This window comes from Pelophylax lessonae (genome assembly GCF_965119305.1).
Source record: "Pelophylax lessonae genome assembly, chromosome: 3".
Taxonomy (NCBI): Eukaryota; Metazoa; Chordata; class Amphibia; order Anura; family Ranidae; genus Pelophylax; species Pelophylax lessonae.
This window is the reverse complement of record NC_138770.1, coordinates 466,776,279-466,799,641: the sequence shown is the minus strand read 5'-3', so window position 1 is coordinate 466,799,641 and position 23,363 is coordinate 466,776,279. Positions and strand designations below refer to the sequence as shown.

Below are 23,363 nucleotides of genomic sequence, written 5' to 3'. Positions count from 1 at the left end.
TTAGTAGCAAAGTACGCCTACAGAAAATTTGCGAGTGTGATTGCGAAACCTTACAAAAAAATGGAAAGTAAAGACACATTTTGAACGGGACCTTTGCAAATAGAAAGACTGCAGACGCAAAACACGCCTGAATGAAATCTGCGACTGTAGGTGCATTACTGTAGAAAAAAATCGCAGAACATAGACACGCTATTAAAGGAACATTTATAAGCAAACTGACTTTAGTAGCAAAGTACGCCTTACTGGAACAAGTCTGTTTTTACAAATGTTTGACCACATATGTTCTAGCGCCCGTTAATTTAACGGGCTTAATGTCTAGTCATTTATATAATTATATTTATTTTCTCTATAGATCAACTTGAAGATGCATTTGATGATAATTGATTGCCTTTGTATAAGAAATGGTAGCAAGGAGCATGCAACTGTATGTTAGAGAATGCCTTTCCTGCATTCTAAGGGGTTCTAAGATCATCAAATGTCTGGCAAAAAAAAAAATGTAATGAATTTGTTGGAAACAAGTACTGAATAGGTAGCTGTGCTCCATTTGTGCATTCTGACTGGAATGTACATTTAAAAATCATGCACTTTAGAAGATTTAAAACATGTTTCAAACATATTTAAAATGCAATATATAAATGCATATGTGCAGAAGTGCTTGGGATGTCTGCTATTATCGTCACTTTGTTGTGAAATTTTTTCCTTTGAATTACAGCTTTATTTTTCAAACAGAGAACAGACCCACACAGCCCAAATTTGATCTATTGGTTCTAGGGGGAGAAACAAAGATGTCATTCTTCATTTAGTCCTACTGTCTTCTTCACCCACAGTGCTACGTATGCATTGCCAAGTTATTCTCTGTGTAATATTATGTCAGAATAAATGAATACTTTATCTACTTTGTAATGTTCTGTTTACTACCACATATCAAACAAGAAACTAAACTGCTTCTTACTGCTCAGGTTTGTCCAGGGGTTTTGGCTGTTCCTTATTTTTTGAAGATTTGATATGTTTTTCAATCTTCTCCTGTTCGTCTGATACAGCTCTCTGTTGATAAAAACATAAGCTAAATAAAAGTTATCTCACTCACTTTTTTATATATCTTACATCCTGTACTTCCCATGTAGTTCCAATTCTTCTGTGCTTAATGACTGTATTGGTATTGGTTCACTTGCAACAACACATTGGAGTACTGTCCATGATACATTTTTTATTTGTACTAATGGTTAAAAGCATTATAAACTTTCCTTTCTGCTTCTTGTGTTTTTCACCTGCATAAGATGTCCATTGATCATGTAGTTTTTATGATGCCATTAGTTGCTCTCTTTGCACACCCTATAGTAGTGTACATTTTCACATCCCAGTGTCTGATGTTTTTGTTTGTGTTAAAATGTGAGGCAAGCAGTATGGCACTGCACAGTTTACCCCTTCATGACCACGCTATAGCGGAATGACGGCTGTAACGGATCAACCGGCACCCCGACTGGGTACCTCCGTTGACGGATTCTCCTAGTGCTTCCCAAGGGCTCCAAGCACTCCACCAGACACCATAACCACCGCAGACCCCACGAACTGCCGCAGCTTGGTTGGGGTCTCACCGTCTCCTACCCACCCTGGACCTACGACAAGGCTCCAGGTTCAAGAGGGTGAATCTCTCTTTCCCCAGAGAGTGAAGCAGGAACAAGCTCTTACAAGAGCTTAGTGATTATTCAAGGGAGTATGAAGAGCATAGCAATCCCTTGTAGCAGATTCCCCCAATGAGAGACAGGACTCTAGATTGAGGGTGAAGTAAAACTCAAACTGTTTATTCAAAAACATGCACAAAGAGATATACACTGTGGCACAACCCCCTCCCCCTTAGCAGCTAATCCACAATCACATATACATCCCATAATAGGTTTATCTTTAGGCAGACAGAAACAATAGAACAATGGAATATAGGCACTTACCAATAACACACCCCACCCAGTGGTGGGATTCAGCCGGTTCGCACCGGTTCCATAGAACCGGTGGCTAACTTTCTGCAAGTTCGCAGAACCGGCTGAATCCCTCTGCGCGTCTGAGGACGCGCAGGACAATTGAATGTCCCGCGCTCGGGCAGACGTGGCGGCCGGGGGGCGGAGCAGTGCGCCCGACCCGCCCATTCTGTGACAATAGCGAATGAGAATTCGCTATTGTCACATGATCCTCCTCCTGGCCAATCAGGGAGCGGGTCCTCCCGCTTCCTGATTGGCCGAAAGGCAAACACCGTGCCATTGGACGAGGAGGAGGCGCCTCGGGAGGACTCGGAGACGCGGGGAGCCGACTGCGAGACCGTCCGTGAGGTAAGTGCATGGGTCTCGTGGGGATCGCTGGCGCTCTGCAATTGGGGGCAATGTTGTGGCTGGCGCTCTGCAATTGGGGGCAATGCTGTGGCTGGCGCTCTGCAATTGGGGGCAATGTGGCTGACGCTCTGCAATTGGGGGCAATGCTGTGGCTGGCGCTCTGCAATTGGGGGCAATGTTGTGGCTGGCGCTCTGCAATTGGGGCAATGTTGTGGCTGGCGCTCTGCAATTGGGGGCAATGTTGTGGCTGGCACTCTGCAATCATTGGGGGCAATGCTGTGGCTGGCGCTCTGCAATTGGGGGCAATGCTGTGGCTGGCACTCTGCAATCATTGGGGGCAATGCTGTGGCTGGCGCTCTGCAATTGGGGCAATGTTGTGGCTGGCGCTCTGCAATTGGGGCAATGTTGTGGCTGGCGCTCTGCAATTGGGGCAATGTTGTGGCTGGCGCTCTGCAATTGGGGGCAATGTTGTGGCTGGCACTCTGCAATCATTGGGGGGCAATGCTGTGGCTGGCGCTCTGCAATTGGGGGCAATGCTGTGGCTGGCACTCTGCAATTGGGGGCAATGCTGTGGCTGGCACTCTGCAATGATTGGGGGCAATGCTGTGGTCACTGTGCATTGAAAGGGGGCACGCTGGTCACTGTGCATTAAAGGGGGCATGTACACTGGTCACTGCATTGAAAGGGGGCACGCTGGTCACTGTGCTTTGAAAGGGGGCATGTACACTGGTCACTGTGCATTGAAAGGGGGCACGCTGGTCACTGTGCATTAAAAGGGGGCACGCTGGTCTCTGTGCATTGAAAGGGGGAACGCTGGTCACTGTGCATTGAAAGGGGGAACGCTGGTCACTGTGCATTGAAAGGGGGCACACTGGTCATTCTGCATTAAAAGGGGGCACACTGGTCACTGTGCATTGAAAGGGGGCACGCTGGTCATTCTGCTGGGAAAGTCGGAACTGGTTACTAAAATTTTTGAATCCCACCACTGACCCCACCCCATCTCACTATCTAGCAAGGGTCTATGAGACACTCCTGCACTATTCTAGCAATCTGAAAAGTTAAACCATTCATCTTCATACATTTCCTGAGAGATATTGCTGACAAATATTACTGTCCCATATGAAGCCATCCAAACCATTCTCTCAGCGTCCCCCAAGTATCTGTCCCTCACTCCCAGTGATGGTGAACACCATCACAATGGCTACAACACAGTTGCAAATTACAGGGAGTCCTTCATATGATGCCCTCCTGTGCTCATGCTCCCCGCGTGCCCCCTGCAACACGCATCGGCAGTGATCACAGATCGGGGTAATCACAGCGGCTCATTACCACATAATCAGCTGTGTCCAATCACAGCTAATCACAGTGTAAACAGGATTGGCCAGTTATCTGCAATCCTCTCATTACGCTCACAGCGCGTGAGGAGAGGAAAGCCAATAACCAGTAAATCCACACAGGGGACATCTACACTGATAATCTGTGTGCTGATTATCAGTGGAGCCCCAATAGTGCCCACCTGTGCTGCCAATCAGTGCCCACTAGTGCTGCCAGTCAGTGCCTATCAGTGATGCCTATCAGTGCCACCTATTATTGCCACCTATCAGTGCCGATCAGCGCTGCCTATATGTGCAGCCTCATCAGTTCCTCTTTTTCAGTTGCCCATCAGTGCCCATCAGTGCAACCTATCAGTGTCCATCAGTGCAGCATATCAGTGCCCATCAGTGCAACATATCATTGCCCATCAGTGCAGTGTCATCAGCACACATTGTGAAGGAGATTTTTTTTTAACAGAAACTAAGAAAAAAAATGTATTTAAAAAAAAAACATTTTTATTTGTTTAGCAAAATACAAGAAACCCAATGGTGATTAAACACCACAAAAATAAAGCTCTATCTGTCTTAATCTGTCTCAAAAATCTTTTTAAAAATTTGTTTGGGTGCAGTGTTTCATGGCCGTGCAATTGTCATTCAAAGTGTGACAGCGCTAAAAGATGAAAATTGGTTTGGACAGGAAGAGAGTGAAAGTGACCTGTAGGCAAGTGGTAATGCATGACCTCTGTCTGTAGTCCGAGAACTGATATTTCCTGTAAGGAAACTACATATCCCATAATGCCTGGATTTCTCAGTCTAGTGTTCTGCAGGTGAAAGCTATAAACTAAGTAGATCTAGCAAATAACAAAAATCTCATTATTCTGGAAGAGATGTGTTTTATCCCATTAGCTCTCACACATTTGTGATGCAACACAGAGGAAATGGCGAGGCATACACTGGAAACTATGACCCAGAAAAGCAAGTTGTGTGTCCCTCTGGTGAATAGAGACAGGCTACCTGCAGCAGTGCATGGACATATGGAATTTGATCAATAATAACACTGCAAACTGCAACTACAACAGGATTTGAGCCCATAATAACAAGGTAATGCAAAAAAAAAAAAAAACAACAACACAGGGAATATAATTACACTGATACTTAGTTAAAACAACAAAAACTGTTTTGTAAGACAGGCTTATGGGGGGATACCCCCTTCTCAGTCCAAGCAGTACTGCTTAGACTCATAAGAAGGGGCTAGTCCCCCAAAACTTCCTCATAAATATTAACCGTTAGTGCAAAAAAAAAAGTACTCTTAAGTTTCTAATACTTAAGTGCAATCTGACTTGGTGCCATCTGACACAACCATTGCTGTGTATAAAAGAAAAGGTTCAAAATGATGCCCTGCCTCTGTCAAGGCAGTCCCCAATGTTGCGCTCCCTGCACTGTTTTAATAAATTAATTGATGGTATAGTGGGTAATTTCTCACTCTGGGTCTGTAGTACATCTATGACCTAACTGCTAGTAGTGTTGGACAAAATTACAGCTGTTGGTTCTTGGTGTACTGTCGCATAATGAACAAACTCCCTGTCCACAACCTCGGAGTGGCTATAACTTCTGAACTTGCTAAAGCGATACTAAAAGGATAGCAAGTCAGCAGGGATAGGCAGGGATGGCACTTGACAATTAGCTATGTAAATAAGGCCAGTAGTGACATGTATCATGTACCTGATTTTGTCATGTACTTCAAACCTTACTGGAGAGTGCAAAATCTGGTGCAACACTGCATAAAAACCAATCAGCTTCCAGTTTTTTCGTCAAAGCTTATTTGAACAAATCTAATTTAGAAGCTAATTGGCTACCATGCACAGCTGCACCAGATTTTGTACTCTTCCGTTTTAGTAAATCAATCCCACTACGTCCTGTACCGATTTTAGCCTAACCTTTTGTTCTGTTCTAATTGCTTCATTTTTTCTAGCGCATCACCTTTCAGTCTGCTGTTTGCTTCTATTGAACCTTGTGCTTTATTTTACTTTCAAGTAATGTATCTATCCTAGCCACCTACTGATATTTAGTTCCTGACCTTGACATTGCAAACCTTATCTGATCAATTCACCAAAGCAGAATTCATGCAGTATATTCAGTACTGTGGGTTATTCAGTCATTTTTGCAATCAAAAATCATGTTTTGAAATAATTTGAGGTTTTATCATTCGGAACAGCTGATTTTACCACATGAATATTATATTATTGATTTTTGGTAGTATTTATATGCAAACCCCTATTTACAAAGAGTATTGCACAGGGTTTTAATGCCTTAAAATATTGCTTGATTCTGGCATATGTGTGAACTGCATGGTCCGAACCAGGTGGAGAAAGTATTCAAATTCATAAAAATAAAGTTTTTCAGTAGTTTTAATTAATAACTGCTGAAAACTATATTTTCATGAATTTGAATACTTTCTCCACCTGGTTCAGACCATGCAGTTCACACATACGCCAGAATCAAGCAATATTTTAAGGCATTAAAACCCTGTGCAATACTCCTTGTAAATAGGGGTTTGCATATAAATACTAGCAATAAATAAAAGCAGCAGTTATAGCCTTTCTCAAGCCAAATATGTTTTCTTTAGTTTTGGACAGACTGGAGAACATTTACATTTCCCTCACTTCCTGTCCCTTTGAAACCAGAAATTTCCTAAATGGAAGTGAGGAAAAATCTCCCCACTAGAGAGGCAGATAACAATAATAACTGATAAAGTTTGTGTGTGAGCTACACTCTATAAAGCTCTTAACCAACAAAAACAAGCGTATGGTTATGTACTGATTTCAACTAGGAATGCAAAAAGTCACCAACATTCCAATAAAGTTTACATGTGGTAATGTAGTCAGCTTGTAGAGGCCCCACAGAGTACAATACTATGTTGCCTTGAGGAAGGGACCCTACGATGTACCAAAATGTCATCTATAGCATTAGTCTGAACTGTAGATGATGCTTGCCCATATCCCTTAATTACATATACATGGATGGAAAAACCTCATACATGGGACTTCAAGTGGCAACACATAATATTTCAAAGTAAGTTATGACTTGAAATAATTTGTAAAAATATATTGAAATCTTTATTTATATCACAAAGTATAAAAACATAAAAAAATATAAAATATAAATCTATTTTACCATTTGATTTCATGTAAAAAAACACTCTTGTAATATTTTGTTTTAAAGAGAAAATAATAATGTGATAAAAAATTTACGCAGTTAAAAAAAAACTCATGCAGCTAGAGAATCCTAAATTTTTTTACTTTAGTCAAAAATCAACATTCCATCTATTTTATTGTATGAAATGTTTAATCATTTCAATAAAAATGATCTCCTAGGCCAGTGATGGGGAACCTTGGCACCCCAAATGTTTTGGAACTACATTTCCCATGATGCTCAACTACACTGCAGAGTGCATGAGCATCATGGGAAATGTAGTTCCAAAACATTTGGGGTGCCAAGGTTCCCCATCACTGTCCTATGCTGTGAGCAGGAGCTTTTCAGGATGTTCTCCAACAGGTAGAGATTCAACACTAGATCATACATATGCATCCATATATGATCATTAACACCTAAATTGCCTTTCATTATTTTAGGATCATAGACATTTTGATTTAGGCCCCTTTCATACTTGTGCAACTTGTTCTGCGACTTGTGACTGCAAAGTCCCATGACAAGTCATACTCCATGATTTCAAATGAGTACCGTTCATATCTGTGCGGCTTCCAGTCGCAATGACTTCAAAGTAGTCTCTGCACTACTTTAGTCCGACTGCGTTTTGAGGTCCATAGACCTCAAGGTTACACATGCATTGCTTCAAGTCCAGTCAAAATCGCGGCAAAATCGCTGCAAATTGCTGAAAAATTGCACGAATTTTAGGTTGCACAAGTGTGAAACGGGCCTTACAAAGATAGGGGAAAAAAATATCCATCAACTAATATTGATATAATTTCAATTCATTTTAGCCGTATATACATTAAAATATCTTGTCAAGTAATACTTACATTTTCATACAAAGCTTGAAGAGTTTCTAAATCAACAACTGAATAGTCCATTTTTAAAATGGCTAAAATAAGAAAAAATATAAAACAAGTGTTACACAATACACATCTTTTAAATTTAAAAATGTGGTTTTTTTAGTGCATATTTTGGCTTTTAAATCTCTCCTTTGATATATAGTAAGCCTGACAAGGTCAGCATGATGGAACAGCAAAAAGCATATTTTTAGGGAAATCCACAATGGCAGCTTCTTTATTTCACTCTAGATTAAGCTTGCTGCCTATGGCATTTTTAAAGGAGAGCTTCCACGTGCTCTTTGCCAGCTAGTTTCAACTCAAAAGTTTCACCTTCCCTAAACTATCCTACTACACTCAGTCCCAGTCTCAGTGGTATGTTAGTTTACACAACCCAGGAGTCCCACATAATAGTTCTCATTGAAGAGCTTTCAGTGTCAAAAACATGTCAAAGTTACACAGTGATCCAAGATGTCCCAGTTCTCTAAAATACCTAGTAACTTAACCATATTGCCTAATACACGTGATGAGAAAATCAGATAAAAAATACAGCTTTCTGAGCGATCGTCTGATAATCTGATCATTAGAACAGAGCTTTCGAGAGCTGATCATGGCAGTTCATACAAAGTTATGATTACGGGAAGTTGTATTCTGTCTTACATGAATTTTTAAACTTTAGTAATCTATTTGTTTTGAATATGAGACCAGCATGCATAAAAAATGGATGATCATTAGTCTAATATTCTCATTGCGTGCTCCAGGCTTAACGTCGAATCATTCACCAACCAAACCCCAATACGTAAACTAACCCCTAAAATTTCCCTCAGCTCTTAATCTGTACTCTAACATTTAAAGAAGACAAATACACAGATGAAATACATAATAGATCTATGTAATCTGTCAAAGGTTTGTTTTGTTTTTCTAAATCTGAAGATTTACATAGCCCTGTAAGACAGCTCAGTCAATCAAAGCTAAAACCAGCTTTCCAATTCATCAATACATGGTGATCCTGCCATTAAAGTTTTTATTCGGGTACTTCCTGTTATACAACAATAACACTCTCTATTCCTGTCTGCCAGTTGTGCTCCTGCAGTGTAACCTTGTTACATGGGCTTTTGATGAAGACTTTAAGTGGCAGTTTCAACATATAATACAGAAGCTACACTGTTGTCACTATCAGAAAACCTACCCTGGGAAATTCCTGTAAAACCTGAAATTCTTATGGAGATTAAAAAAAAAAGGATAGTTATAGAAAAATAACTTTCCTAGTCTTTCCTAGTTAACCTCCTAATTTATCCCATCTGATTCTGCTGTCACTTTGACAGGTGGTCCTCTGTGCTCCATGTGTCAGGGGAACTCTCAGCACTCCTGATACAGAGCAGGGCCAGCTATCATACTTACAACGGAGATCTACTGATTACAGTGGGAGAGCCATTTTCCTAATATAATCAGTAGAGCTGGGCAGTTGTTTTGACAACCTGGTAGTACAGCATGCAGTAGACAATTGGCACAAAGGCAGGAGGGGACCCTGCCATTGCTGTGTCCCTCCACTATAGCATCCGAAGTGAGAACTTCCGAGGTGAGAACTCACATCTTTGCATCTTCCCTGCCGGGTGTATATTGTTTATATAATTTGTCTTTGTACTTGTTTACCAATTATTATATTCACTTGCTTTCTCTAGTGCTTTAGATCATTTTAGGTTTCCTTGGGTATTGGTTGCTTTTTGCGGTTCACGCCATTTTCTGTGCTCATTATTATTGTTTTTTTATTTTTATTTTTTTAACTATTACTCGATAAAAATCCTTTACACTTAATTTTGTGCCTATACTCTCTGGTGTGGTTACAACTTTGGTTCCTTACTGTTCATATTGAAATTTTACAGAGGGGTGCTTAGCACATGATCTGCGATGATAAATGAATCACATGAGTAGTTGAAGAGAATAACATATTCTTTAGCAATATTAAAACAGTTTACATATATGTTTTTAAATTGAGTACAAGTTGTATGTGCTTGATAACCACTTTAATGGTAATATCTGTTAGGGAGAGGCATGCCTACAATCATGGGGTCCTACTGATGCCGATATCGCTGCTTCACGTAACAAACTTCTTTATCATCACAGCTGTTTCTGACTACCCTCATTATTTTAGATAAACACGACTTATTCTATTTATTTGTGCTTTTATATTTTTATTTTCAGAAAGTGTATACTTTAACTAGTAACCCCTTATATCAATTGCTTCTTTTCTTACAGAATTGTATAAATCCTGAGGAAAGGCGCTAACAAGTCCCCCAAAACTTGTTTCCTTATTAACTTGAGTTAACCAATAAAAGGTTATCACTTAAATGACAAATCTCCTGTACTAATTAATGGCTAGCATAATACAAGATGCTACTACTGCATTATTTTTACTTCCTAGCAGTATGCCAGAAGGCTTTAAATAAGTCTAAAATAATTACATATTAGTGTTTGACATATATAGGTATTAACTCTTCCTGACATGGATACACATAAATATTCCCATTTGACGCTTACTTAGATCATATTTTACACACATGTAAACACAGACTTTAATTTATTAAAATATTGTAGTTTTTTTAAAAAATGATCATGCTTACCATTCTGAATATCTTTCATGTCTAAATGAAGACTAGACATCAATATTCCTACAGCTTGTGATCTTTTATTGTTTAAGAGCTTAACAACCTGTTGAGAATAAAACATTAATTAACTATGTCTTCCAATCCTATTCATCTTGGTATAATATTACAGATCCATCTCTTTTAAATATCGCAATGAAACATATTTGAAATTATTCTCATTCCAGCATTAATTGGCTCCAAAAGACAGGAAAAGTACAAATGAGTGTAAAAGTATTAGACAGAAACATAAAGTAGTCAAGCAGTGGGTTGTGGGGTTTTTCTAGGAAGATAATATAAACCTACTGGATGATAAATTGATGGAAATGTATTGACTTTTGTCTGTAGTAGAAAAGCTTTTTTAAAGGAGTGTTAGACAATAAAACCAGTCTTATATTTTACACATATTGGGGTTAATTTTCTAAAATTGCAGAGTGCAAAATCTGGTGCAGCTCCGCATAGAAATGAATCAGCTTCCAGGTTGTTTTGTTAAAGCTTAATTGAACAAGCTAAAGTTAGAAGCTGATTATCTACAATGCACAACTGCACCAGATTTTGCACCCCCAGTTTTAGTAAATCAACCCCGGTATGTCTTTTTTTTTTGTAAAATCGGTATCCTAAATGTCGCAAAAAGAATATTATCTTATTTGGTGCACATTTGGTAAATTCTATTTATGTACAAATTGCAAGTGAGAGATTTCTTCTCCAGACCAACGTTACACTATAGACCTACCCACTTACTACACTCATTCATAGGAACCATGTGTGGAGGCGCACTGAAGGCAGAATGTCCAAACAGACACCATTGCCTCAGTGTAGCTGAGCTTGCCCCCCTTCCGCCACTCCAGCTGTCACACAGACACAGCTAATAGCTAATAGACAGCTTTCTATTGGCAATAGAATCCACCCACTGCCTGTTGTAAATTACAAGGACAGAGCAAACTTGATGGGGAGCTAGCATCTCAGCTTCCTCATCAGGCGCTGCCCACTACAGCATCACTGGTTGCCAGAAGGCTGTTGGCTGTGAAACAAACATTGCCCTTAACAACCAGTGACAGGGAGGGGGTAATGGCAGTTATCTATGAACTGAACATAATAATTTTTCTATTTTGGTAAGTGGTGCTATTAACCTCCCTGGAGGTATGATTATGTCAGGAATTACATACCAAAAGCGGTACAATTGTTTTCATGGAAATTTGGTGTTATGTATTATAAGCCTACAATTCTTAGTTATTACTGACTTAAACCTGACCAAAACAAGAGTCTAGTAGACATCCCAGATGTGATAAATTTGAAACACAAACGCGTGAATTATAATCGAATCAATAATATTATTTTATTATTTAATATATAATATATATAATAAAATTATATTATTGATTAGATTATAATTCATGCATTATATATTATATATAGATATATGTGTCTGTGTGTGTGTATATATATATATATATATATATATATATATATATATATATATATATATATATATATATATAATATATAATGCATGAATTATAATTGAATCAATAATATCATTTTATATATATATATATATATATGTGTGTGTGTGTGTGCATATATATATATATATATAATATATATAATATAATATAAAATGTGTTTTGTGTAACGTTTTTTTTTGTTTTTTTTTAATTTCCCTCCCTAGTTCCGCTCCCATGCAGCATTGCTGCTGCAGGGAACGGAACTAGGAAGTGATCACACCGACGGAGGACGGAGGAGCGGCGGGACTCTCGGCTGGCGATCTCAGCAATGAGAGATCATCGCTGGATCGCCAGGAGAAGGTAAGAGAACACCGCTGCGCTCTCTGCACATCTACCCCGAGCGTGACTCGGGGTTACTGATCCTGCAATGAAAAATCCACCCCGAGTCACGCTCGGGATTACCGCCAAGTTGGTTAAGAACTACCTGAATCTGACACATGTCAGTAAAGTTACAAAAACAGGCAGTAGAGATTTTTGACCTATAGCTCCAGAATAGTATCTGTGGTGCTCTATTAAATATCCTGGATTATATACTGACTTATACCTAGCTGGATCTTTCTCATCATTAATACCTCCTACTGTTCAAAACTGCATGATTTTGGGGGTCTTTAGCATATATATATATATATATATATATATATATATATATATATATATACACACACACTGTAAACCGATATGGACTGGGTAATGTGTTAGGAATGAAAGGATGCCACGTCGTTTGATGGAAATGAAAATGATCACCCTACAGAGGGCTGAATTCAAAGACACCCCCAAAAATCAAAGTTAAAAAAGGATGCAGCAGGCTAGTCCATTTTGCTAAAATTTAATTGCAGCAACTCAAAAAGGCACTTAGTAGTTTGTATGGCCCCCCACATGCTTGTATGCATGCCTGACAACATTGGGGCATGCTTCTAATGAGGTGACAGATGGTGTCCTGGGGTACTTCCTCCCAGATCTGGACCAGGGCATCACTGAGCTCCTGAACAGACTGAGGTGCAACCTGATGGCGTCGGATGGACTGAAACATAATGTCCCAAAGGTGTTCTATTGGATTTAGGTCAGGGGAGCGTAGGGCCATTTAATGGTATCAATTCCCCCATCCTCCAGGAATTGGCTGCATACTCTTGCCACATGAGGCTGGGCATTGTCATGCATCAGGAGGAACCCAGGACCCACTGCACCAGCGTGGGGTCTAACAATGGGTCCAAGGATTTCATCCTGATAACTAATGGCAGCCAAGGTGCCATTGTCTAGCCTGTAGAGGTCAGTGCATGCTTCTATGGATATGCTTCCTAAGACCATCACTGACCAACCACCAAACCGGTGATGCTGAATGATGTTACAGGCAGCATAATGTTCTCCACGGCTTCTCCAGACCCTTTCACGTCTTTCATATGTGCTCAGGGTGAAGCTGCTCTCATCTGTGAAAAGCACAGGGCATCAGTGGTGGACCTGCCAATTCTCGTGTTTAATGGCAAATGCCAATCGATGCTGGGCAGTGAGCACAGGGACCACTGTAGGATGTCAGGCCCTCAGGATACCCTCATGAAGCCTGTTTCTGATTGTTTGGTCAGAGACATTCACACCAGTGGCCTGCTGGAGGTCATTTTGTAGGACTCTGGCAGTGCTCATCCTGTTCCTCCTTGCTCAAAGGAGCAGATACTCATCCTGCTGATGGGTTAAGGACCTTCTATGGCCCTGTCCAGCTCTCCTAGAGTAACTGCCTGTCTCCTGGAATCTCCTCCATGCTCTTGAGTCTGTGCTGGGAGACACAGCAAACCTTCTGGCAATGGCACGTTTTGATGTGCCACACTGGAGAAGTTGGACTGCCTGTGCAACCTTTATAGGGTCCCGGTATCTCCTCATGCTACCAGTAGTGACACTGACACTAGCCATGCAAAACTAGTGAACAACAGTCAGAAAAAATGAGTAGGGAAAAAAATGGCAGAGGCCCCTCCTGTAAAAACATTCCTGTTTTGGAGATTGTCTCATTGTTGCCCATCTAGTGCACCTGTTAATTTCATTAACACCAAAGCAGCTGAAACTTATTAACAACCCCCTCTGCTATGTAACTGACCAGATCAATATCCCAGGAGTTTATTTGACTTGATGCTATAACTCTGATTAAAAAGTGTTCCTTTCATTTTTTGTGAGCAGTGTATACATTCTAAATATTGTGTCTTAAATGAATTATATTATGCAGGCTTACTAATGAAAGTTATTTATATGCTTTTACATGAAAAAAAGACAAACATGTATTTCATTTGCTACCCAAAATGAGCTGTTATGCAGTTTCCAGCCTTTACAAAAGTAAACAACCTAATCATATTTGCTATACAGTAATAAATTATATTGTAACTTACTTGCTTTGACTTTGTCTTGGTTATTGTATCAGAAATAGGTTTCTTTTTTTCTTTTATTGCAGTTTTTGAAAACAAACTTTCCAACTCATGAACATCTACCTTGGGTTCACTAACAGATTCCCAAACTAGAGGGTTGTTAGAATCTCTGTGAGCAAACAAAGAGTGCAATTAATGATTAACTGCTGCAGCAAAAAATATTTCTAAAATAACAAACATATATCTTTGTAGAAATGTAAAAGTGAAATCCAGGTAACTAGTTTGAGTGGTGAAAAATGGATCTGGTTGGCAAAATATGACTCCATCCTTCAGCTTGTGTACATACAGTGCCTTGCGAAAGTATTCGGCCCCCTTGAACTTTGCGAACTTTTGCCACATTTCAGGCTTCAAACATAAAGATATAAAACTGTAATTTTTTGTGAAGAATCATCAACAAGTGGGACACAATCATGAAGTGGAACAAAATTTATTGGATATTTCAAACTTTGTTACAAATAAAAAACTGAAAAATTGGGCGTGCAAAATTATTCAGCCCCTTTACTTTCAGTGCAGCAAACTCTCTCCAGAAGTTCAGTGAGGATCTCTGAATGATCCAATGTTGACCTAAATGACTAATGATGATAAATAGAATCCACCTGTGTGTAATCAAGTCTCCGTATAAATGCACCTGCACTGTGATAGTCTCAGAGGTCCGTTTAAAGCGCAGAGAGCATCATGAAGAACAAGGAACACACCAGGCAGGTCCGAGATATTGTTGTGGAGAATTTAAAAGCTGGATTTGGATACAAAAATATTTCCCAAGCTTTAAACATCCCAAGGAGCACTGTGCAAGCGATAATATTGAAATGGAAGGAGTATCAGACCACTGCAAATCTACGAAGACCTGGCCGTCCCTCTAAACTTTTAGCCAATACAAGGAGAAGACTGATCAGAGATGCAGCCAAGAGGCCCATGATCCCTCTGGATGAACTGTAGAGATCTACAGCTGAGATGGGTGACTCTGTCCATAGGACAACAATCAGTCACATACTGCACAAATCTGGCCTTTTATGGAAGAGTGGCAAGAAGAAAGACATTTCTTAAAGATATCCATAAAAAGTGTAGTTTAAAGTTTGCCACAAGCCACCTGGGAGACACACCAAACATGTGGAAGAAGGTGCTCTGGTCAGATGAAACCAAAATTGAACTTTTTGGAAACAATGCAAAACGTTATGTTTGGCGTAAAAGCAACACAGCTCGTCACCCTGAACACACCATCCCCACTGTCAAACATGGTGGTGGCAGCATCATGGTTTGGGCCTGTTTTTCTTCAGCAGGGACAGGGAAGATGGTTAAAATTGATGGGAAGATGAATGGAGCCAAATACAGGACCATTCTGGAAGAAAACCTGATGGAGTCTGCGAAAGACCCGAGACTGGGACGGAGATTTGTCTTCCAACAAAACAATGATCCAAAACATAAAGCAAAATCTACAATGGAATGATTCAGATATAAACATATCCAGGTGTTAGAATGGCCAAGTCAAAGTCCAGACCTGAATCCAATCGAGAATCTGTGGAAAGAACTGAAAACTGCTGTTCACAAACGCTCTCCATCCAACCTCACTGAGCTCGAGCTGTTTTGCAAGGAGGAATGGACAAAAATTTCAGTCTCTTGATGTGCAAAACTGATAGAGACATACCCCAAGCAACTTACAGCTGTAATCGCAGCAAAAGGTGGCGCTACAAAGTATTAACTTAAGGGGGCTGAATAATTTTGCACGCCCAATTTTTCAGTTTTTTATTTGTTAAAAAAGTTTGAAATATCCAATAAATTTCATTCCACTTCATGATTGTGTCCCACTTGTTGTTGATTCTTCACAAAAAATTACAGTTTTATATCTTTATGTTTGAAGCCTGAAATGAGGCAAAAGGTCGCAAAGTTCAAGGGGGCCGAATACTTTCGCAAGGCACTGTATGTTTTGGAGTTCCAGTATCTCTATGTATATCTGAAACTTTCCAGTAACAGGAACAGCAGTAGAATGATTGGACATGAAATTACTGCTGTAGTGGCAATTGCATATTAGAAGTCCCATTTTTGTAAAGGTTATTGTTCAATTGTGTTGATGTTTTCAATTAAGGAAGTGTTGTTAAATGTATTCTACAGAATTAGATAATAAAGATAAATTCCCCTGTTGTTATGTATGTAGTTCATTCATTTGCAGATTTCTGCCCTCAAAACATGAAAAGGTTTGTACTTTCAGCATGTTTTAAACATGGTATGTAAGAACTACTTTGTATTTTCTTTTATAAAGTTCCATAGTTTGACTACAGCTTGGCAAACCTCTGTAAAATGATCCCAATGCCTATTTAGCATGTGCAAAATGGCATTATTGTGAATATAGTTTGCCACTCCTTGCAGTGTGGATTTTGCTAGCTGCATCCATTCAGAGTGGCATTAACTGCAGTTAACACTTTTTCATCTATTACTCTCATACATTTTCCTTTTCTTTCCCTTTCTCTTTTCTTGTTTTACCAATGTATGACAAATTCAATAATCTGCTTGTAGGCAGGTCCTCCACTGCAGGTGGCGTTCAACTGCAGCGGCATTACAGGGGGAGAGTCAAGAGGAATATGATTCCTCTATGGTTTCCTGGGTGTCTAGGGAATTGGATGCTGATTGGATGCTGCCACCCTATGTGACTCTAGCAGCCATCTTTGGTCAGGCAGAGCCTATTTAAGGCCTTTGCTCCCAGGCTTGGTGCACATTTCTTGTGTGGGTAGTGTAGAGACAGATCACCCGTCTGACAGAGACAGTAATTAGTGGCAGGAAGAAGTTCCACACAAGTATAGAAAGGGGAGGAACATGCCACCCTTCCTGGAAGCCTGCCCATTTGGGGACTGGCTAGGCTGCATTCTGCCCCTCAAGACAGATGCTGTTAGCATATCTGAGACTTGCTCTGCTACAAACTGCTGCTGTATGCTGTGAGCATTCCCAGTTGGGTGTCTTCCTGCCAGGTTTGTTGTGAACTACTTGATGCTGCAGTAACACAAATTCTGTTCTCCACAAATGGACTCTCTGTGTTTACTGCCGCCACACCATGCTGCACCTCGACACATGCCCATTGTTTTGCAAATCTGCCAACCTTCAATTTTCTTTTTTATTAGCTTGGTGGAGAATGGTTGGCAAACATGTTTTGAAAGATTGCATACAGAAAAATAGCAAACATATTTCTGTATGCCACATAGGTACTCACAGACTGAAAAAGGAAATAAAGAAAGAAAAAACTACAGTTCAAGGGTGACCATACACAAAACAGTTTTCAAGGCTTTCCGATATGATCATATGTATCGGTCAGCAATGCATATTAAATATGTGCTCACTCATGCAAACACAAAACATCTGATCATTCTAATAAATCATAAGATCCTGGTAATTTTCGATATCTACTTGTTTCCTTTCATTTCAATGTCTAAATGTCATTTAATTGAATGATCATGCATCCGGTCATTAATATTTTTAAGTTAGGATGGTAATATTAAACAATTATTTCTGATTAAGTGCCCATTCACACTATCGCGACTTGTGAAGCGACTGGTCAGCCTGACAAGTCGCGGTCCATGCAGTGCTACGGGAACCGTTCTAATAGGAGCGACTCGAGTCGCTCCGACTTAGAAAATAGTTCCTGTACTACTTCAGGGCGACATCGGAGCGACTTGCATTGACATTCATTATATGAAGTCCGTGCAAGTCACACCGAAGTCGCGTGCACGCGACTTCACAGGTCGCCCCCAAAGTTGTGCCGCGGTAGTGTGAACCGGCACTAACAATTGTATTGATAGATTGTTAACCATAAACACATTACATCAGGCAACTTGTATGTATGCTATAGTCAGTACTGCATTACAAACCAATTATGCCTATTTGCAGTTCTGTTGAACATGTTCAAACACATATACATTTCAGAAGTTTTACTGAAATACCTCTTTGCATGTAATTCAATTCTTGTCCAGTAAAGGGGCTTCATGGGTTTTGTTGGTTCAATAGCAACTTTTCTGGTTCCTTTGTCATGACTCAATCCCATTAATAATCCAGGTGGCAGAGGAGGTTGTAGAAAACCTGGCAATGATGGGGGTGGTTGAGTCTGAACAAAACATGAAAATGATGAGGAATTTTGTGAGATGCCAAATGGAGGAGGAATTAATGGAGGTGGTGGAGGAGGAGCTGGTATATTAGCAGACTGTGGTAGTGGTGGTGGAGGAGGAATAGATTGAATTGCAACAGTGCCTGGTAGTGGTGGTGGAGGAGGAGGAGGGGGAATAGAATGAATGGCAGTAGTACCTGGTAGTGGTGGTGGAGGAGGAGGAGGGGGAAAAGATTGAATAGAAGTAAAGCCTGGTAGTGGTGGTGGTGGAGGGGGAGGGGGAATACATTGAATTGCAGTAGTGCCTGGTAGTGGTGGTGGAGGGAATAGAGGAATAGATTGAAGGCTGATAGAACCTAGTAGTGGTGGTGGTGGAGGAGGAGGGGGAGGAGGAGGAGGAACTGTAACTGAATTCAATTCAGTTTGCTGAAGATGGTAAACTGAGTTAAAACCTAGTAGTGGTAGTGGTGGAGGAGGAGGAGGAGGAGGAATCGCAGCAGCACCATGTGGTAAAAGGGGTGGTGAAGGAGGAATTGCAGCCATATTTAGTTGTGGTGGTAAAGGTGGTGGGGGAGGTGGAGGAGGGCAATCTACTCTTACACCAGTTATAGAAGATGGTTGAAAATGATAAGCTGCATTGCTACCTGGAAGAGGAGGTGGAGGAGGAGGAGCAGAAATTGCAACAGAGCCTGGTAACAGAGATTGCTGTAATGATAGAGGCACTGTAGTGGTACCTGTAAGTAAGGATAAAGGAGGTGGTGGAGGTGGATGAGGAGGATGAAGGGACGAAACTTCAGTACCCGCACAAAAAGGCAGAGGTGGTGAAGAAACAAGAACTGTAGAAGGGCATGGTACTTGTGATAGAGGATCGGCAGAATGAAAGGATTGCTGAGGTAGTGGTGGTGGGGGAGGAATTGAGTTGTTACATTGTTGTTGAGGTAGAGTAGCTTGAAGACCATTGGCTAAATTTAATCCAGGTATTAGTGGAAGAGGAGGTGGAGGAGGAATTGTAGTACAAAATGGAACCAGACGTGACATTTCAGATGAGAAGGCAGAAGGATGCAGTGCTAGACCTGGAGAAAACCTAGAGTGATTATGAATAGATTGATATGAGCTGGATAATGAATGAGATGGGGGACCTAGTAAAGGATCCCCCATAAAGGAAGAACTGGTCACATCTGAACAAGTATGATGTGCATTACTGTAAGAATAATTAATTTCTGTTTCAGTTGTAGTCGGGCCTTCAGAAAAAACATTGGTAACAGCATTTCCACATGTTAATGGTGATGAAGCAATATTATTGTCTGGTTGAGATTTTTTGTATTCTGTTGAGTTATTTGTGGACTCAGACTGTTGTGACTTTGAAGTTAAATCTACAGAATAATATGTAAGCTGCGAGTTTCTTTCCAAAACCGGTGAAAAGACTTGTACAACTTTATTATCACTTATTGAAGCTGCTCCATTTAAGACAAACTCCTCTGTGGGTGAAGTCTGTACAGATTTTCCTTCAACAATCCTTGATAATGTGTTTTGGTTCCCATCTTTTAGTGATACACATAATTCAGTATTTTGATCTTGTGCATCAGTTGTAGAACTGTTTGATTGTTTATATTGCTTTTCGTGTTCAGCAAGTTTAGCCTTTAAATCTTCAATTGTTTGCTCAAGCTGCTGAATTATATTTGCATGATCTTCCTTGGGAGACACATACTTCAGATGTTTGCCCTATTTAAAAAAGATATTGGACTTTTGTTAAAATGAAAATGTTCACTCTTCAAAAAACTGTAGAAATAATTACTCCGAAACTTTGCTGTTCAAAATATCTGTATTCTTATATTACTCCTTAAACATGCTGTTTTTACGTAATTTCTACTCAACCCTGGCAAACTTTAAACAATACCAGTTTAAATTCCCCCATGATTTTGCCTAGCAACACAGTAATTGCACAATAATATTAAATTGATATTTAAGGCAGTTTTTTTTTTTTTTTTTTATAACAAACATGTCATACTTACCTTCTCTGTGCAGGGGTTTTGCACACAGCAGCCCCAATCGTCATCTTCTCAAGTCCCCAACTGGCACTCCTGGCCCCTCCCTCTTTCCAAAGGCCACCATAGCAAGCAGCTCCTGAGCTTCCCAGGCCATGGCTCTGTGTGTCCCCATTCTCTCCTCAATGGCTCACTGGCTTTGATTGACAGTAGCAGGAGCCAATGGCAACCACTGCTGTCTCAGCTAATGAGGAGGAAGAGACCCGGAAAAGCCGCCACTCTGATGCACATTGATGGATTGAGATAGGACTCAGGCAAGTGCTAGGGGGGCTGGGGGGGTACCACACACAGAAGGTTGAGCCTTTACAACCACTTTAATTAAATTTAATATTAAAATAAAATTATAGGCAAAACATTTTTTTTTTTTTTCATTTTGGATAGAGCGGGGGGGGGGGGGGGGGGGGTTATAACCCTTGTCAGATTTTGATCTGTGTCCCATTGGGGAGATTTCCCTTCCACAAAAGGAAGTTAGAGGAAATACCTGCAAATTAGGGGAATTCCTTAGGGACCCCAACGTCACCAGAATTAGTGTCCTCATTGGAAGATTTCCCCTACAAAAGGTACTTTTCTGGGGACGACCCAAAATGTAAGATTTTCTTTTGGTTTCACTTTCAATGATATTGGTAAACAGGGCACATAGGCAGGGTGAATCTCCCTAATGGGGGCACAGACAGCAATAAAAACCTGATAAGTGTTCTAATCCATCTCCACTTCAAAATGAAAAATAAAAGTTCTGCCTTCAGTTGTTCTTCAATAACTGAAAATAATAGGTACGATAAGCAAAAAATCAAGTTTTTTTTTCATCATAAAGCTTGTGGCATTATATAACAAGAGCTATTTTGAAGTATAAATATTGTATCTTTTTATTCACATTCCAAGGCATTTCCATGTATAAAAAGTAGAAAAATATTCCATAACTGACAGAAAAATATTGAATGAATCACAATACAACAGTGTTTAAGAAACTGACGGTGCCTTTTCACATTTTACCAGTGGTCCTAAATCTGCTCACCATTCCTAATAGCTGAAATTGTCTCAATACAGTGGGACAGTACCCAAGGAACACAATTCATGCTAGTTTATGGTGTTTCAGTGCTGATATGTGAAACTGGGCTCCATTCACAAAGCGGTATCTACCTCTTGAACAAATGCAGTAAAATTGCGTTTTGCAAAAAAAAATTTGGCATTCACTTAAAAAACTTGTAAAAAATCTAAAATATGCGGTATTTATATAATTAAACCATGCGGTATTTTATCTCATGCGATATACAGTGGGATGGATACATTGGAGAAGAAGCCTTGTCATGTTTTTATTGCTAATCAAGAGGTAAAATGGTTTAAACCATAGAAATATGCCAACTCACTAATTCTGTATGTATTAATACAAAGAAAAAAGGTGACTAGAATACCAGTAAAAAGGAAGTTGTTTTCTTAGGACACACACGGTGTATAAAAAATAGCTAAGTTAAATTAAATAAATACAAAATATCTTTATAAATGTCAAAAAATAAATTAAGTAGTATTAAAAAATCATACACATATATAAATATCCTTCTTCCATCAATAAAAAAAGGCAATGCTGTCTTTTTTATTGGTGGAAGAAGGGTATTTCTATATGTGTGCGATTTTTTTATACTATTTTCATTCAATATTTCACATTTTTAAAGATATTTTGTATTTACTAAATGAAAACTTCTTTTTTTTTTGTTTTGGATAAGGTGGAGAGGTATTAGAACACATATTACATTTTTACTGCTGTCTGTGCCCTCGTTAGGGAGATTCACTCTCTCTGTTTGTCCTGTTTTTCATTACTAAAAGTGAAAGTAAAAGAAACTCCCACAACTTGGGTTGTTCCCAGAAAAGTAATAGAGGGAACATTTTCTGATTGGGGCACTAGTTCTGCTGACCTGGGGGTCCAAACAGATTCTCTTAATTTGCAGAGATCTCCTCTCACTTCCTGTTTTGGCTATGGTACAGGAAGGGATAGGGAAAAAAAAATAACTGTCAGGCTTTCAACCACGCCCCCCCCCCCCCATTACTCAATCTAATTAAAAAGAAAGTTTTGCCTATAGTTGCACTTTCAAGCAGCCTTTCCTAACCTTTTCAACACAGAGGAACCCTTAAAACATTTTTCCAGTCTCAGTAAACACCTGCTTCAAATTACTATATCTACAACTCATGATACATTATTGTGATGGTCAGTGGGAAGAATTAACCCCTTATAGATAGCTAAAAAGATAAAGGATTTCAATGGGAACTTGTCTGTGGGAAGATATCTCTAAAAATAATTGTGAAAAAGTAAAGTATCCCCACTACATATGACATATAGTATACATGCATGTATATTGTTTTATGTATGGAGTGATTAGGAGTAGGGATGATCGAACTTTTGAAAAGTTTGGTTCGACCAGAACACCTGAATTTCCCAAAAGTTTGGTTTGGATTCCAGAACCCCATTGAAATCAATGGGACCCGAACTTCTGGAATCAAAAAACACAATTTTGAAGCCATAAAAACCAATAAAAGCCCCTAAAAAGTGCCTAGGGTTCTGGGTCAAGCCCCAGGGACTATGAATCAGGCAAAAAAAGTTATTAAAAATTGTTGTTTTTGATATATATATATATATATATATATATATATATATATATATATATATATATATATATATTATATGTATATATGTATACCCCTAACCCAGAATCTGCATAGTGGGGTCACCCTGACATGGCAGAGTTTGGTCACCCTGACATGGCAGAGTCAGTTCACCCTAAACTAAACTACGGTCACCCTGACATGGCAGAGTCAGTACACCCTAAACTACACTACGGTCACCCTGACATGACAGAGTCAGTTCACCCTTAACTACATTACGGTCACCCTGACATGGCAGAGTCAGTCCACCCTTAACTACACTACGGTCACCCTGACATGGCAGAGTCAGTTCACCCTTAACTACACTATGGTCACCCTGACATGGCAGAGTCAGTTCACCCTAAACTACA

The 23,363-nt window shown here is 39.8% G+C and overlaps 1 protein-coding gene across 1 annotated transcript in view; it reads right to left on the bottom strand.

Annotated features, from left to right (window-relative positions):
- Nucleotides 1-23,363, bottom strand: part of LOC309551828 (formin-2-like) — a 138,048-nt gene that overhangs the window by 67,335 nt on the left and 47,350 nt on the right. Inside the window, 5 exon segments of the mRNA XM_082252525.1 lie at nt 953-1,044; nt 7,675-7,736; nt 10,305-10,392; nt 14,197-14,341; nt 18,156-20,038. Coding sequence (XP_082108651.1) covers nt 953-1,044; nt 7,675-7,736; nt 10,305-10,392; nt 14,197-14,341; nt 18,156-20,038 — 2,270 coding nt within the window.